Source organism: Leishmania infantum, chromosome 13, assembly GCF_000002875.2.
Source record: "Leishmania infantum JPCM5 genome chromosome 13".
Classification (NCBI taxonomy): Eukaryota; Euglenozoa; class Kinetoplastea; order Trypanosomatida; family Trypanosomatidae; genus Leishmania; species Leishmania infantum.
Window position 1 is genome coordinate 195,079 of NC_009397.2, and position 14,514 is coordinate 209,592.

Genomic DNA, 14,514 nt, shown 5'->3' on the forward strand with positions numbered 1-14,514 from the left:
TCGACACACACTAACACACATCCAAAGCATGTATGTGCGCATGCATGCTTGTGTGCATGCGGGTGTCGCGCTTCGTCCTCCTTTTCACTCCTTCCCTCCCCTACTTTAAAAACGAACGCACACACAATCCCGCGTGCGCTTCCCGTGCTTCCTCCACGCCAGTAGCGCCGTGCCAACACGAAGGATTACTTACGGAAAAGATGGGCCGCGGGTACAGTGCCAGCCGTAGCAAGAGCGGCCGTCCGACGCTGCGGATGAAGCGCTCCCGTTCCATGTCGCTGCACGCGCTGAAGAAGAACATGGACGCGCACGAGGCGGCCAAGGCGGCCAACGGCGGCAGCGCCGAGGCGTCGTCGTTGTCCTCTGCCGCGACGACCGAGGTGCCGCGCAAGACGCTCAAGGTGGTGCGCCAGCGTCGCGCGCCGTCTTCGTTGCTTTCATCGTCGTCGCCAGCAACAGCGAGCTCTACCCCCGCCGCTGCGAAGGTGACGATGAAAGGGGCGGCAACGAAGGTCAAGTCCGCCGACGGCCGCGGTCGCACCGCAACATCTAGCCCCGGCCCTCGTTCGCAGTCCGCCGCCTTTCGCCGCAATCTGGAAGACCTCGAAAGGCAGTTCGACGCCGCCATGGAGGCCAGCGAGGACGAAGATGAGACCGTCATGAACACCACGACCATGACCAAGTACAAGGAGTGCGGCCGCGTTGTCGACGCTGTGCTGGATCAGCTCGCGGCGGCGTGCGTACCCGGCGCGAACACAAAGGTACTGTGCGACACAGGTGACGAGGAAATCGCGAGTCGGCTGAAGGGACTGTTCGTGAAGACCAAGGGTGCGGATGGAAAGCGGCTGGCGCGCGGCATCTCGTACCCGACGAACGTGTCCGTGAACGAAATGCTGTGCAACGACAGCCCGTACCGCGTGGAGGACGGCGCCATCTTGAAGGACGGCGACGTCGTGAAGCTGCACGTGGGCTGCCACCTCGACGGCTACCCAGTGAGCGCCGCACGCACGGTCGTCGTCACCACGAGAGCGGCTTCCGCGGTTACGGAGGGCGACGAGGAGGAGGCGCAGAGAAGGAGGAGCAGCACAGCGGCGACGTTGTCGTCGCGCTCAGCCGTTGGCAACACCATTGAGGCGGCTCGCGTGGCGTTGCTGGCGATGATGCACGCGCTGCGCCCTGGCACACTCAACGCCGACATCACGGACGTCATCGCCGCCGTCGGGCAACACTACGGCGTGCAGGCTGTGGAGGGCGTGCTGTCGAACCGGAGCAAGCGCTGGGTGCCGGATGGGATCGACTGTATCATTGCCCGCCGCGTGACGAGCGAGGACCCGCATCAGGACGTGGCCGACTGCGAGGTGGGCGAGCATCAGGTGTGGTGCCTCGACGTCGCCTTCACTAACAACCACAACTACCGCATCACGCTCTCTGAGAAGCCCGTGACACTGTTTCGTCGCACCCCTGCCGACTTCAACGCGGACGCGCGGGTGACGCAGGCGAACGAGACGCTGCAGGAGATCACTGACACACATTTCTGCTTTCCTTTCCACTTCAAGAGCCTCGCGAACCCGCTAAAGGGGAAGCTTGGCATCCACGTGTTGGAGAAGAAGGGCATGGTGGACAAGCTGCCCCCGCTGCGCACGAAGCACGGCTACGTGACGGCGCGGTTTAGTGCAACTGTGGCGGTGACGGCGAAGCGGGTGACGGTGCTGTGCGGCGCGCCGCCCACCGCCCCTGTGGCGACGCCGCCAGCAATGCGGCCAACCGTGTCGGAGGACACATTGGCGGCCGAGGTGCTTGCGTTGCTGAGACGCCCGTACGAGTTCGCCGATGTGCGCGCGGCAGTGACGGCGAAAGGCGCGAGGGACCAGAGCAGCCCCTCCGCGAAACGCATGCGCGTAGAGGCGCTGGAGAACGAAGAGTAGGGCGGAGGAGAAGAGTGGGGAGGGGAGTGCCAGGGGGATCGGGTCAGGGCTGCGCGACATGATCGACCCTGCTGGCCGCCTCTTCGCGCCTCTCTTTTTCCCATACTCGGCGTTGTTGGAAGCGATTTTCTGCTTGCTGTGATGTGTGCAAGAGATTGTGTATGTGCGTGTATGTGAGAGCAGTCGACCGTGTGGGGCTGCCAGTCGTGGAATAGCTAAGGACGTAAGGATAAGCGTAACGTGTAACGGTGCACACACTCACCAACAGCTGCACCGCCACGGCGTGATGAGACGACTTGCGTGAGGAGAGCGAGTGAGCGAGAGGGTGGGGGGAAAGAAGTGGGGGGGGAGAGGGCGACAGAGGTGTGCGCATCGGTATCCGTGTGGATGGCGCGATGACCATTGTCGGCCTCCCTGCTGCTCTCATCGACTTCTCCATCGGCACCCCCGGTGCCCCCCTCTGTGTGCGCCAGTTTCGGTGGCTTTGGCCGGTGTGTGGGTGTGCGCTCCTTCGATGGCTCCCGTACGTTGGCGGGGGGGGGGCGGCGGCGGCGGCGGCGGCGGCGGCTACTTTGTTTCCGACGCGTCGCACTTCGCCATGGACGCCACGAAGTGCGTGTCGAAGCAACGAAGCCACAACAAAAGAATACGAATCGCGAAGGCGCGGCGATACTGCGTCGGGCATTACACGAGACCCGCAATCCTTGTGTGTGTGTATGTGTATGCGTGTGTGTGCGCACGCTCCCCAGCACAAGAAAGTGGCGCAGCAGCGATCTATGCACAGGAAGGGAGGGGGTGGCAGACAGACCGGCCATGGCAAAGAGGAATGGAAGAACGCGGCAGTGCAGGGAAGAAGCTCGTGACAGTTCATGACGCCACTCTCTCCTCAGCCTCGATTCCGCCTCCCTCGTTGCCCAGCATCCCTCCCCCCTCTCTCGCCACACACACACAAACACACACACACCCGCGCGTGCCTACAGTATCGCAGGCCTCCACGAAACGTGGACACCGCCGGTGCTTGCACGCACTCCCCCTCACCGACGCGGCTGCAGCTGCTGCGGTTGAACTGTTGCCACCACCGCCACTGGAGCTCAGTCCAGTAGTCGCAGAGCGCACCCCAACATCACCCTTCCTCTCGCCTCTCCCTACTGCTACTCTCTCTCTACGTGTCTGCCTCGCCATATCGCCAGCCGTTACTGTTGGGGGCTGGGGTACATGTGGGCTCAACCCTGCTGTACACCTTCTCTTTCTGCATACGTACGCGCACGCATACACGCATACAGCGACAGACACAGGTACAAACGCGCAACACGCCCGCCCTGTTACGCACGACTTGGCATCTGTCGCTGTACCTCTCTCTCGTAGCTCTTACTCTTGAGCGTCTTCTGTTTCTCATTTTCTCATGCGCACGCGCGTGTGTGTGTGTTCATCTCTGCACATCTTCCATCGTCTTTGTTTGCCCACGCTTGCACCTCCGCAAGCACGCCAGCCGCGCACGCATACCTGCACCCCTCAGAACACGCGTGCCGCCCTCTGGCCAAGGTACAGAGCCCGCGGCACATCCCACACACGTACGCACGCATAGACCATACATCCATCACCCACCCCCACCCGCACGCCCAGCTCAGACACACACACATATATATATATATATACATACACATACAAGCACTGCTATCTCTGCATAGACCACCTTCCCCCCTTTCCTTTGCACGCAGATAAACGGAAACGCCGCGCAGGGGCAAAGAGGTCAAGAGCGCTAACTGGATTCTTCGGCTGCGCCATCACCCCGCTGGGCGGAGCACACACACACACACACACACACACACACGAAACACCCTTCGGTTGCCGCATAGACGCACTTGCGCGCGCCCTCCCTCCCCCTCTTTCACTTGCGCCGCACCCCATTCCCACACATTCTTATATAGTTTTGTTACCCCCTCCCTTCCCCCCTCCCTGCGCTACAGACCCAACGAGAGAGGGAGATTATTCATAGACACACACACCCACCCCACCCACCCGCACACACGCTTACGCTTACGTTTTGGTGGCGGGAAAAAGGACTACATGCCCAAGTCAGCCAACACACGCGGTGGCGCTGGAAGTGGCAGCACTTACAACACGCAGCGACACGAAGGCGGCCGTCCCAGCGCGCGCCGCGCCACTGCGCCGCGGGCGGAAGCGACACCGAAGGGCACCGCCGCCGTTGAGGAGAAGGGCAAACCAACGACCGTGCACCAGAAAGTGCACATCAGCGACCCGCGCTCGTCTGCGCAGCGTCAGCGGTCGGAGGAGGATGCGCAGGTGCAACGCGAGCCATCGTCGTTATCGTCGATGCACGCGCTGAACGCGTCCTCTCCAGCCTTCATTCCGTACCAGTACGTGCAACAACAGCAGTGCGGTAATGCCGGCGACGACGTCGCCGCCGCCGCTACGCAGAGCGTTTTCTCTTTCACGGCCACGCCCTCGCTGATGTACATGGGCAACACAGGCGGCAGCAGCTCCGTCTCCTCCCCGCTTGCCTTCGCGGTGCCGTCGGATGCGGGCCATTCCACTGCCATGCTGTCGCCTTTCTCCCCTTCCTTGGCTGCCAAGCAGGACTCGCTGGCCAATAGCGCCGCCTTTGCCTCCGTCGCGTCAGCCGCCGCGAGTGGTTCTGCACTTTCTACACAGCCGTCCCATCAACTGCGCGGTGCGTACGCGCGGGCAACCGCAGCAGCTGCCGCAGCCGCTGCTTCTTCCGCGTTGCACCTTCAGCACACCGATCCATACGCTTCGGTCGCCGCCGCGCCCAACTCTGCCGTCCCCGCGGGGACGGCAGATGCTCCGCCACACACTCAGTTGGAGCCGCAGCAGCGCTGTGCCACGCGCAAGACTCCGGTCGCGGCGTCGTCGACCGCCAAAGCCGTGTACGGTCCGTCGGTTCCAGTGTTCCACTCGCAGTTCATCGACATTGCCACCGGCAACACCTCCATGACCCCCTTCGCACTTTTACAGGAGCAACCCGACGGCGACGACGTTGACCGCCTCAGCGAGGCTTGCGACGATCGCCACACAGGGGCCGAAACAGCACCAGAGCCGGCGACTATTGGCGCTATGGCTGCAGTGCCGCGGTCCCCGCCGACGCTGGCACAGGACAGGGAGGAGGCAGAGACGCAGAGGGTTCGCCAGGCATACAACTCGGCCAGCCAGCAGCCCTCGCAGCGCCGCATCTCGGCAGCCACCGCGGCTGTCCTGGCAAGCCAAGACGCGCGGCTCGCGGAGCGCTCTCGGCGCTACGCCCAGGCTGGGCAGCTGCTCTACGAGCCGGCCTCCGCAACCACCACCGCCGCTCTGAGCTCGAATGGGGCATCTTCGCAGCGCCCCAGCAACAAGGACGCGAGCGACGCCGCCACCGCCAAGCCGATCGTGAAGGCCCAGCGACACACGTCTGCGTTCGAGACAGCCACGGCGAGCGAAACAGAGACGACCACACACGAGACTCCAAAACGCCGCTCGCCCACAGTATCCACGGCAACCGTCGGTACCAGCAACGGTAACAAGGTGCGAACGTCCGTCACGCCCAGCATCGACGGTGGTGCATCCGCAGTGAAGCGCTTACACACATGCCTAGCGAGCACCGATGAGCGCACAGAGGGCGACCGGGCGGGGTCGGCTATGGGACTCACCGGCTCCACGCGCCGCGGCCTGCCTACTTGCGGCGACGACAACGATGACGAGGGGCGACGCAGCGACACTGTGACCCCAACGACGACGCCTGCCAAGGTGTTGGCGGCTGAGAGCTCTCCGTTCGTGGCGGCTGCCGCTGCCTCCGGCGGTGCATCCACCGGCCGCGCGCACCGCCGCTCCGTGTCGCGGGAGGACAGCGCCGTTGCTCACTCTGAGTGCGGCTTGAGCGAGTCGACGCGTCACACCCGCGTAGTCCATCAGGAGCACAGCAGCAGTAGCAGCAGCAACGCCCACCTTCAGCGCGCCATGATGCAGCTCATTGCACAAATTCAAACGAGCAACACCACCAAAGGACATGCCTTCTCGCCCGCCGCTGCTACCACCGCCATCACGCCGCACAAGTCTAGCATCCAAAACGCCGCGCTTGGTGAGACGGGTGCTACAGCCGCCACGCCCGCCGCCTTCAAGACACCTGAGGTGGAGCGGGTCCCGTCGGCCCGCCCCAGCGCGTCCAAGAACGCCGCGATTCGCAACATCACCACCATCATCCACACGCCGAACACGTCCAGCGCACATCACGGCCACTCTTCTGCGGTCACGAAGACGACAATCACGTCGGAGACGTCGCGGCATCACCACAGCGCTGCGGAGACCTCGGCGTCGGCAAAGGACTCGCGTGGCGCAGCGCCGAAGGTCGCGCAGCGGTCGCTGGCAAGCTGCCTTGAGGCCATTTCACCTCAGCGTGGAGAGAGTGCGCGCAACAGCAGCAACGCAGTGCGCGCTGAGCTGGCCACCGCCATGTCACAGGCACCGCTGCCGTCGTCGTCCTCGGCACCCTTCATGCCATCCGGGACTGCAGGGGCGATGCCGGTTCCGCGCTCGCAGCGACGTGGCACAAAGCAGGGGTCCTCCAGCGCCACTTCCGCTGCTGCTGCAGGTGCAGCTGAGTCTCGCTCGCCGGCAGCGCAGGCGACCAACTACGCGGTTGTGATCGAGGGCCACATGCAGCGCCGTGTCACGGCCGTCTCGTCCACGGTGCTGAAGCGAGGAGTCTGCGTTCTGTTCGAGGAGGACCGCGGAATCGACATGGGCCGCGTCGTGCAGTGCGACGTGCTGGATGGCGATGGGGCTGCCAGCACGCTGGCCACAATGGCCTCGGCGACGTCGCCACTCAGCCGCAAGGACCGCCCCGCCCCTGTGCTACGACCAGCCACGGCGGAGGAGGAGTACCGCTGGCTTTACGCTGACGTCAAGGAGGCGGAGGCGACGTTGGAGCCGTGCCGCGAGGCGGCCGCGCGTCTTGGGCTGCCGGTGAAGGTGGTGGCGGCCGTGTATCAGTTCAATAAGGCCAAGCTCACCTTCTATTACGAGAGCCCCACGCGCGTCGACTTCCGCCCTCTGCTGCCCTCGCTCTTCTCCCGCTTCCACTGCCGCATTTGGATGGCCCGCCTGGAGACACCCGAGATGACCGCGGCGGGGTCTGGTGGTGTCGAGGAGGGTGCCCATACTCACTTGCAGGCGGAGAAGAGCGCTTGAGGGGGCGCCATGCGCTGCTGATGAGGTCGGTGTGGCGTCCTCGCTTGTGACGTGCAGGAGCGAGGGATGGAAGCGAAGAGGTTCCCTTCTCTGTGTGTGTGTGCAGTGGCACACAAGCATCACGCTTTCGCTCTCGCCCGCCCTCTGGCTACGAAACCTCCGCCCCCCCCCCCCCCCCCCGAGAGGGAGAGGGGGAGTGCAAGCACGCGTTGTTGTGCATCGGTTTGTGCAATGCTGTGTACCGTGTGCGCATGTTTTCAAGTTGCCCTGCTCTTCCTCTGTTGTTTGTGTCTGTGGCTGCATGTGCACTTTTCTTTTCGTGATGCTTCGTAAGTATGCCATGCTCGGGCTCTCTGTTGCGGGGCTTCTCGGCAACGCATGGGCACAACGCGCCCACGTGGATGCAGGCAGACAGACACGCGCACGCGGACATGCAGGACATTAACCCTTGCCTTGCCAGCACACCATTCTCACGCCACCCTCGAGTCGCCGCTTTCTTAGTTTCTTTGCTGAGAGCGCACTGTCGTTGCCTTGCCTGTTGGTATGTGTCTTGTTTCGTCTCGATTCGTTGATAAACTGCTCACCCCACTGTGCCGACGTCAACTCAACGGAGCAGCGGGGAGAGGATGGGAGGATGGGGAGGGCGGAGGGCGGAAAGGTGTTGTCGCACTGCTCTGTCTGTTCTCTCTCTGCCCTCTTGTGTGTCTCAGTTTCTCTCGCTCACATGCCCACCCCTTCCCCTTCTCCATCGCCTGTGCTGCCACGACGGTCGACCACCACGTCTTCCATGCCGTTGCGCGCTTCTGTTTTTAAGTTACACGCATGTGTGGAGTTCATTTCTTTCACGCAAGCGACGCCCCCTTCTCTTTCTCTGCTGGCGTATTTCGTGTCTGTGTGTGTCTGTGTGCCTATTTGTCTGTGTGTGTGTGTCTAAGGGGGGAGGGAGGGGGCGTTGCGTGGATGATGTTCTCGCTTCTTCTCGTTTTCGAGCTTTTTTTATTTGGGGGGTGGCGTTGACGTCATACGCTGCGGATGCATCGCAACGTGTGGGGCGCTTCTTCTTCAGACGGCATGCTTTTATCATGCGTGTGCCTACACACATCTTCGTTGTGTAGTGTGGTGTGTGTCTCTCGGACGGTCCTTTTCTTTTCATGTATGCACGTACGTTGATGCGTTCTTCAAGAGCGAAGCCGCATTGACCTCCCCCCTCCCTCCCTCCCTCACCCCCCAACGCCTGCACACGCGCATGGATGCATTTGCGTTGGGCGTCTGTGTGCGTGCACTGTGTGCGCATGCTCTGGTGGACACGTGCACCGTCACCATCCTTCATGCATGCCCATGCGTTCGCTGCCGAGAAGAAAGAGGAGGGGTTGGGGTGGGGCAGCAGCCGCGAAGAAGAGGTGCGCTAGCTGTTATGTTGAATCATGCACATGTATGTAAAACGGTGATGATGAGTGATAAGAAGCGAGAGAAAAGCGGCGGCGGCGGCGTGCATCCAGGGCCGCCGCTCTTCTCCCTGTCGCTCCGACGGTTGCGCATGCGCGTCTTGCTCACTGCATCTCTGTGTGCATGCGTGGTCGTCTGTGGTTTGATGGGGCGCCGTGGGAAGAAGAGGGCGAAGGAGAGACATAAACGTCCTCACCACCACCACACGTCCACTCACAGCGTGGTGAAGGTTGTGGCGCGCGGGGAGTTAGATGATGGCGAGGAAGTTTTATATATACACACGCATATATATATATATATATGCCGCTAAAGCACACACACACACACACACACACACACAAAACGAAGAGACTCTGTGATGGGTGGAGGTAATAAAGGATTGTGCGTGCACGAGAGAGGAGGCGGGTCGGTGAGTCGTGGCCACCTCCGCTGCACGTATCCTTTTTCCTTGATGTATGTGCGTATACCTTGTTGTCTCCCAGATGCATAGCTGCCTTGGCGCGTTGGGCGTATGCGCGCGCACGGTTGATGCACTGATCGTCTTCTTCCATAGACAGCACCTAAAAAAGGAAAACAAGCAAAGAGATGCCGAATGGTGGTCGAGTGGGGGAGAGGGGGGGGCATCTCTCTCTCTCTCCGTCTTCGCTGATGTGCCTCGCTCTCGTCGCTGTGGCTGATTGATGGCTGTGCTCTCCCCTTCTTACCGAACACCCACGCACCCACCATACACGCGCACCTTTTGAGCACCACTTGGTGCGTTTGTGGTGGTGAGGCGTGTTCTCTTCGCACGCCCGGTGCGCGTCGTCAAGGCCGCAGCCGACAGAGGTGCACGTTCTTCAGGGGCAGAGGAGAGGGCAGGGGTGGCAGTAAGGACTGAAGGCTTCATGAAGTGCTCGCACACAGCACTTTCTGTGCTGCCGTTTAGTTGCCATTGTAAGCGCACATGCAGAGCGCCGGCAGCTGCGGGCAACACGCGTTGACCACCCCCTCTCCTCTCGTCATTCTGTTCCTCCACAATGTGACGTGCACATGCACTGGCACACTTGCATAAGCCTGCAAACAGTTTCAGCCAACAGGAGGCACCCGTATTAGAGCGGTGCGGCGCACGAGAAAGGGGGCGCTTGAGGGGGTACAAGAAGGCGGAGGGTCACGCGCATTGGCAGTCGCCACCCCATCGCGCCCCCACTCCTCGCCGCCAGCCATCCACCGCACACACACGCACACACACGCACACACACACACACGCACTTAGACTTTGCTCTACACGCACGCGTACATGCGCACATTGAGCTGACAGCATCGCTGTCGAATCTTGCATGCTATCACGGAGTTCGGCCGATAGATTTCTTCCTCCCCTCCTCGCACACACACGCACAGGTGTGTCTATCTTGCTAGCGACACCGCGCTCCTTCATCGCATCCACTTTTGCGTGAGGTGCTCTCCTTCCGTTTCGCATTCGCCTTCATCGACACCGCTCGATCCGCTGCTCGCCTATCCCGTCTTGGACCTGTTTGACGCCAGTACTGTGTTTGTTTGCCGGCGTGCTCGAGAGGAGGGGACCGAGCTCCTGCGGCCCCAAAATGAGTAGTGCATCGTGCAGTTCACATGGCAGCAGCAGCAGCACACGCCACCACCGTCGGCTTGAGGATGCCCGGTCGCCATCGCCGGAAGGCCCACGTGTGACGATTGCAGCAACGGTGAGTCACGCCAGCGCCAGCGCACCGGATCGCGCCGCGTGCTACGGCGACATCTTCGTGGTGGATGTGGCGAGTGGCGACCACTTTCACATCACGGTTGCCTTAAAAGGTCCCTTCCATCCCTTGACGTCCGTGACGCACCGTGCACTGCAGCGCACCGTGCGCAACCTGCTCCTGGCCTCACCCAACACCCACACGGGGGACTCGACAGCACAGCCGCCCCCGCTTCTGCTGCTCCTGCTTGATGGCGTGCCACTCGATGACAGCGATGCCGTGACGCTGCCAAATGGCGCGGTCGTGGAGGTGCACCACGGCTCTGCCGACTCGCTGCCTCGACCCGTGGCGCTGCCACCAGAGCAGGGGATGCCCCTGCAGCCAACCTCAGCGGTTAGCGCCACGAGCGCACGCCTGTCTGCGCTGGAGGCAGTGAATAGCAGCCCTGCCGAAGAAGAAGAGCTCCGGAGAACGCAATCCACCGCGCCGGCGACAGCAGTGCCGTCTCCGTCGAGGCGCCTGCCTCCGCGCGGCGCGGGAGGTGCATCTTCCAACATCGGTTTACTGAGCGACGGCGACAACGTCGCTGGCACCCGTGACGGCACCTCGCCGTACGCGCTCACGCGCACCAGTGGAACGGCAACGTCCAGCAAGTCGAGGCCGCGGGGTGCGGTCACGCTGTTGTCCGCGTTTCACACGAGCGCGCATGAGGACTACGCCGTGTCGAGGCAGCTGATACTATCGTCGTCGCTGCCGAGCAGGCATGACGGCGCCTCTGCGTCTACACGGTCATCAGAAGAGGAGACCACGTCGGCCAGCAGGCAGGTGCCGAGCCTGCACACTGTCAACGCCACACAGCCGCCTCTGCACCAGAGGACCAGCACATACAGCTCCATCAGCGGACGTCCACGGGCACATCAGAGCGACGCAGATGTGAGAGGAGAGACTGCGTCTGCTGCTGGTGCACACACGCCGTCCTCTGCATCATCAACGTTGACGCCGCGACCCTCCACTGCCTTTACGTCGCCTGCCTTTAGTCAAGACTCATCAGCAGTCACCGAGGAGTCCCTTACACACAGGCGGCACGCGCTGCCCAGCTCGTCCCGCGCCTCCGCCGCCGCCGACAGGCCCTCGTCTACCCCACTATGTCCAAGTCGTGCAGCACCCTCGGCTGAACCGTCACTGACGTCTTCCGCGTCGGCTTCGGCGCCAGTCGCATTGCAGAATGCCGCCGCGTCTCATCGAGGCTTAGAGGCTGTGCCGAGGTCGGCCCTGTCCGCGCCACCCACCGAGCACTCGCAACTGCAGACGTCAGCGCCGCTCCCATCATTACCCCCGCTGCAGCTGACCGCGCAGGAAATCTACGACACTCAGCGGAGCTCCATCGCCGCCGCGGCTGCCGCCGAGCAGCGGCGCCTCCTCACACGTATGCAGCAGCGCTGTCAGGTGCTCGAGGAGGAGAAGGCGCTGCTGACGGCGCGCCTTCGTGCGCTGAGGGCGCAGGAGTCCGCAGGCCGTCTGCGTGCGCTGCGAGAGGCCCAGGAAGAGGCCGCCGCGGTGGAGGTGGATGCCGTGCGTGCTCGCCTCGGCCAGCATCGTGAAGACTTGCTTAGCCACTGGCTGCGCGTGCTGCAGTTCCACAAGGACACGCAGTACGCCATGCCGAGCGCGCTGTTGCGTGAGCTGGAGGCTGAGGGCGAGGCGCTCACCCTTCATTGCCTATCCTCCATCGCCGGCTATCACACCCAGAAGGCCCGCCTGCAGGCGCTGCAGCGGCAACGCGTGTTGAAGGAGGCGGAGGTGGCTCGGCTGCGGTGGGAGGCCCAAGTGCGCCAGTGCACGGCGGAGGAGCAGCGCGGCTGTCTGCGGGTGGTGGCGCGGCTGAGGCCACCAAGCGAGCGCTCCTGGCTTCCCGCGTCGGTGCTCGCGTCCGCTGAGGTGGGGGAGCTCGACGGCGGCTACGCCGTCCGCGTGTTGGAGGGCTCGCCGGATGCTGCCCGCGGCCCCCAACAAATCGTCGAGCCTGTCCCGTGTGTGGTGGAGGTGACCGACCCGCCGCGTGATCTGCGTCGCCGTTACGCGCTCTGGGCGGCCTACAACGCCGCCAACGCAGGGTCGCAGCAGCGCCTCTTCGAGGACCAGCTGCAGCCGCTGCTGGAGCACATGTGCTGCACCGGGCAGAACGTCGCCGTCTTGGCCTTCGGCGCGGTCGGCAGCGGCAAGACGTCTGCGCTGTTCGGCTCCCGCGCCGCGCAGTTGCCACGGCAGCCCGTGAAGACAGCGCACAAGGGTGTGCTGCCGCCGCAACCCCACCGAGTCGGCGGGGAGCCCGCCAGCCCTGAGGTGTTCAGCGACTTTGACTTCAGCAGCAGCAGCAGCAGCGGCCGAAGCCACAGCGAGGGCGACGACGTCGGCCGCATGCCGAACGGCGTCACTACCGTGGGGGCGCCGGGGCGCCGAGGCATTACCCGCTGCCTTGACCCCGCCGACGCGGCGAGGGAGGCTCAGGTGCTCGAGTCCTTGGCCGAGACCGAGGCTGCGAAGCGGCGGCAGCGCAGTGCGGAGCGGCACGCACGGCAAGAACGCGGCTGGCGTGAGCGGGCCGGGATCGAAGAGGGGGATGGGCTACTGCCGCGCGCGGTGGCGTGGCTGACAGCGCACCTGCGCAGCGACTCGCCGCACGGCAAGGCCAGTGGGCCAGTGGTAGAGTCCATCGTCTTCTCCATGTACGAGGTGTACAATGATCACGTGTACGACTTGCTGCCAACCCCTCCTCCGAGTGCTGCAGGCACCACTGAACTGGGCAGCAAGGCCTCGTGGGCGGCGTGGCCTCGATGGAACGCCGGGTGGCTGCCCGCCCCGCACATCAAGAACAGCAACCCGGAGAATCTGACGGAGCTGCAGCTGGAGTTGCTGCCGCCCTCCACAGACGGGCGCGGCGCTGTCAGAGACGCGCCAGCCACCGTCTCGCACTTGCCGCCGCCGCAGCCAGCGCAGCCCCAGTGGCGCGTCAAGGCGAGCGAGATGGAGGTGCGCTCAGCAACGGAGGCGCTGCAGGCGATCCACCTCGGTCTCCACCGCCGCCGCTCCGCCGCCACGCTTCGGGGATCGCAGTCGAGCCGCAGCCATCTCTTCCTGCGCTTCCGAGTCAAGGTGCAGCGGCCCGTCATGCCGGCGAAGTCGTCGAGCGTTGCGATGCAGTGGGCATCAGCCACTTCAGCAGCATCCGCGCTGGAGGTGGCGGGCATCGGCGCTCTGATCGGCAACGCCGCAGCGTCTGCGGACGCCACGGGCGCTGCAGGCAAGCCAAAGGGCTACGACTTCTTGCGCGCCGCACTCGCGACACCTTCTGAAGGAGCAATCAGCGTCAAGCCGGCAGCGCCAGCGTCATCGCTGACCAGTGTCGCGGAGCTGCTCTTCACCGACTTTGCCGGCAGCGAGCGCATCGAGCTCAGCGGTGTCACAGGCGACGCGCTGAAGGAGGCGCAGTACATCCACTCGAGCCTGAGCGCCGTGTCAGAGGTGCTGACGGCGTTGGCGCGGGCCCATCCCCGTCGTGATCACCAGGGCGAGGCAGAAGCGGCGGCGAGGCGGCCGGGGAAGCAGCGCGGCGGTAACGGGACGCCATCACTAGCGGCTGCCGCGCTGGTGCAGCGCTGGGGAGCGATGGTGAACTGTCCAGGCGTCACGCTGTCGCGCAGCCCGCCGGTCTTCCTCCAGCCGCGCTTCACGAAACTCGGCGGCGGCCGCGACACCCGGCAGCGCGGCGGGCACGAGGGCGGCCTTGCACTGCGCAGGCGCGTGCTGGCGCTCATGGACAAGCACGTAGCTGAGGAGGAAGGTGCGCAGTGGTGGCGGCGTTGGCGTGCTGTGCCGCCGCACGTGCCGTTCCGCACGTGCAAGACGACGCAGCTGCTGCAGTCGGCGCTGGGCGCGCCGTGCAAGTCGTTGGTGCTGGCGTGCGTGCAGCCGTGCAGCGTGTCGGAGGTGGTGCTGCCTGCGAGCCTGGGCGACCGCAAAGGCCCGCGCACGCGTGCGGCGGCGCAGTCGGTGTTCGCTCACCAGGCGCCGTTGATGCTCTCCGAGGTGCACGCCACGCTAGCCTTTGCTGAACGCATCCACGAAGCATCGCAGGACGGCGGCAAGACCAAGCGAGCGTAGTGGCGCACAAGGGGGGATGGCGTGTGTGGGTAAGGATGCTGTGCATCGAACTTCAGCTACACAAGACGAAAAACGAAACAGGGCGG

The 14,514-nt window shown here is 63.8% G+C and overlaps 3 protein-coding genes across 3 annotated transcripts; all 3 read left to right on the plus strand.

Annotated features, from left to right (window-relative positions):
- Window positions 1-200: 200 nt before the first annotated feature.
- On the plus strand, window positions 201-1,925 carry LINJ_13_0570 (conserved hypothetical protein; the record flags this gene model as incomplete). The annotated part of the gene is made up of 1 exon (XM_001464050.1): window positions 201-1,925. One exon carries the CDS (start codon window positions 201-203, stop codon window positions 1,923-1,925), a length of 1,725 nt encoding a protein of 574 aa, XP_001464087.1.
- Window positions 1,926-4,259: 2,334 nt separating this feature from the next.
- On the plus strand, window positions 4,260-7,130 carry LINJ_13_0580 (conserved hypothetical protein; the record flags this gene model as incomplete). Its single annotated transcript, XM_001464051.1, has 1 exon — window positions 4,260-7,130. The coding sequence occupies one exon, from the start codon at window positions 4,260-4,262 to the stop codon at window positions 7,128-7,130; it is 2,871 nt and encodes a 956-aa protein (XP_001464088.1).
- A 3,026-nt stretch (window positions 7,131-10,156) lies between these two features.
- On the plus strand, window positions 10,157-14,428 carry LINJ_13_0590 (putative kinesin; the record flags this gene model as incomplete). Its single annotated transcript, XM_001464052.1, has 1 exon — window positions 10,157-14,428. One exon carries the CDS (start codon window positions 10,157-10,159, stop codon window positions 14,426-14,428), a length of 4,272 nt encoding a protein of 1,423 aa, XP_001464089.1.
- Window positions 14,429-14,514: the final 86 nt, after the last annotated feature.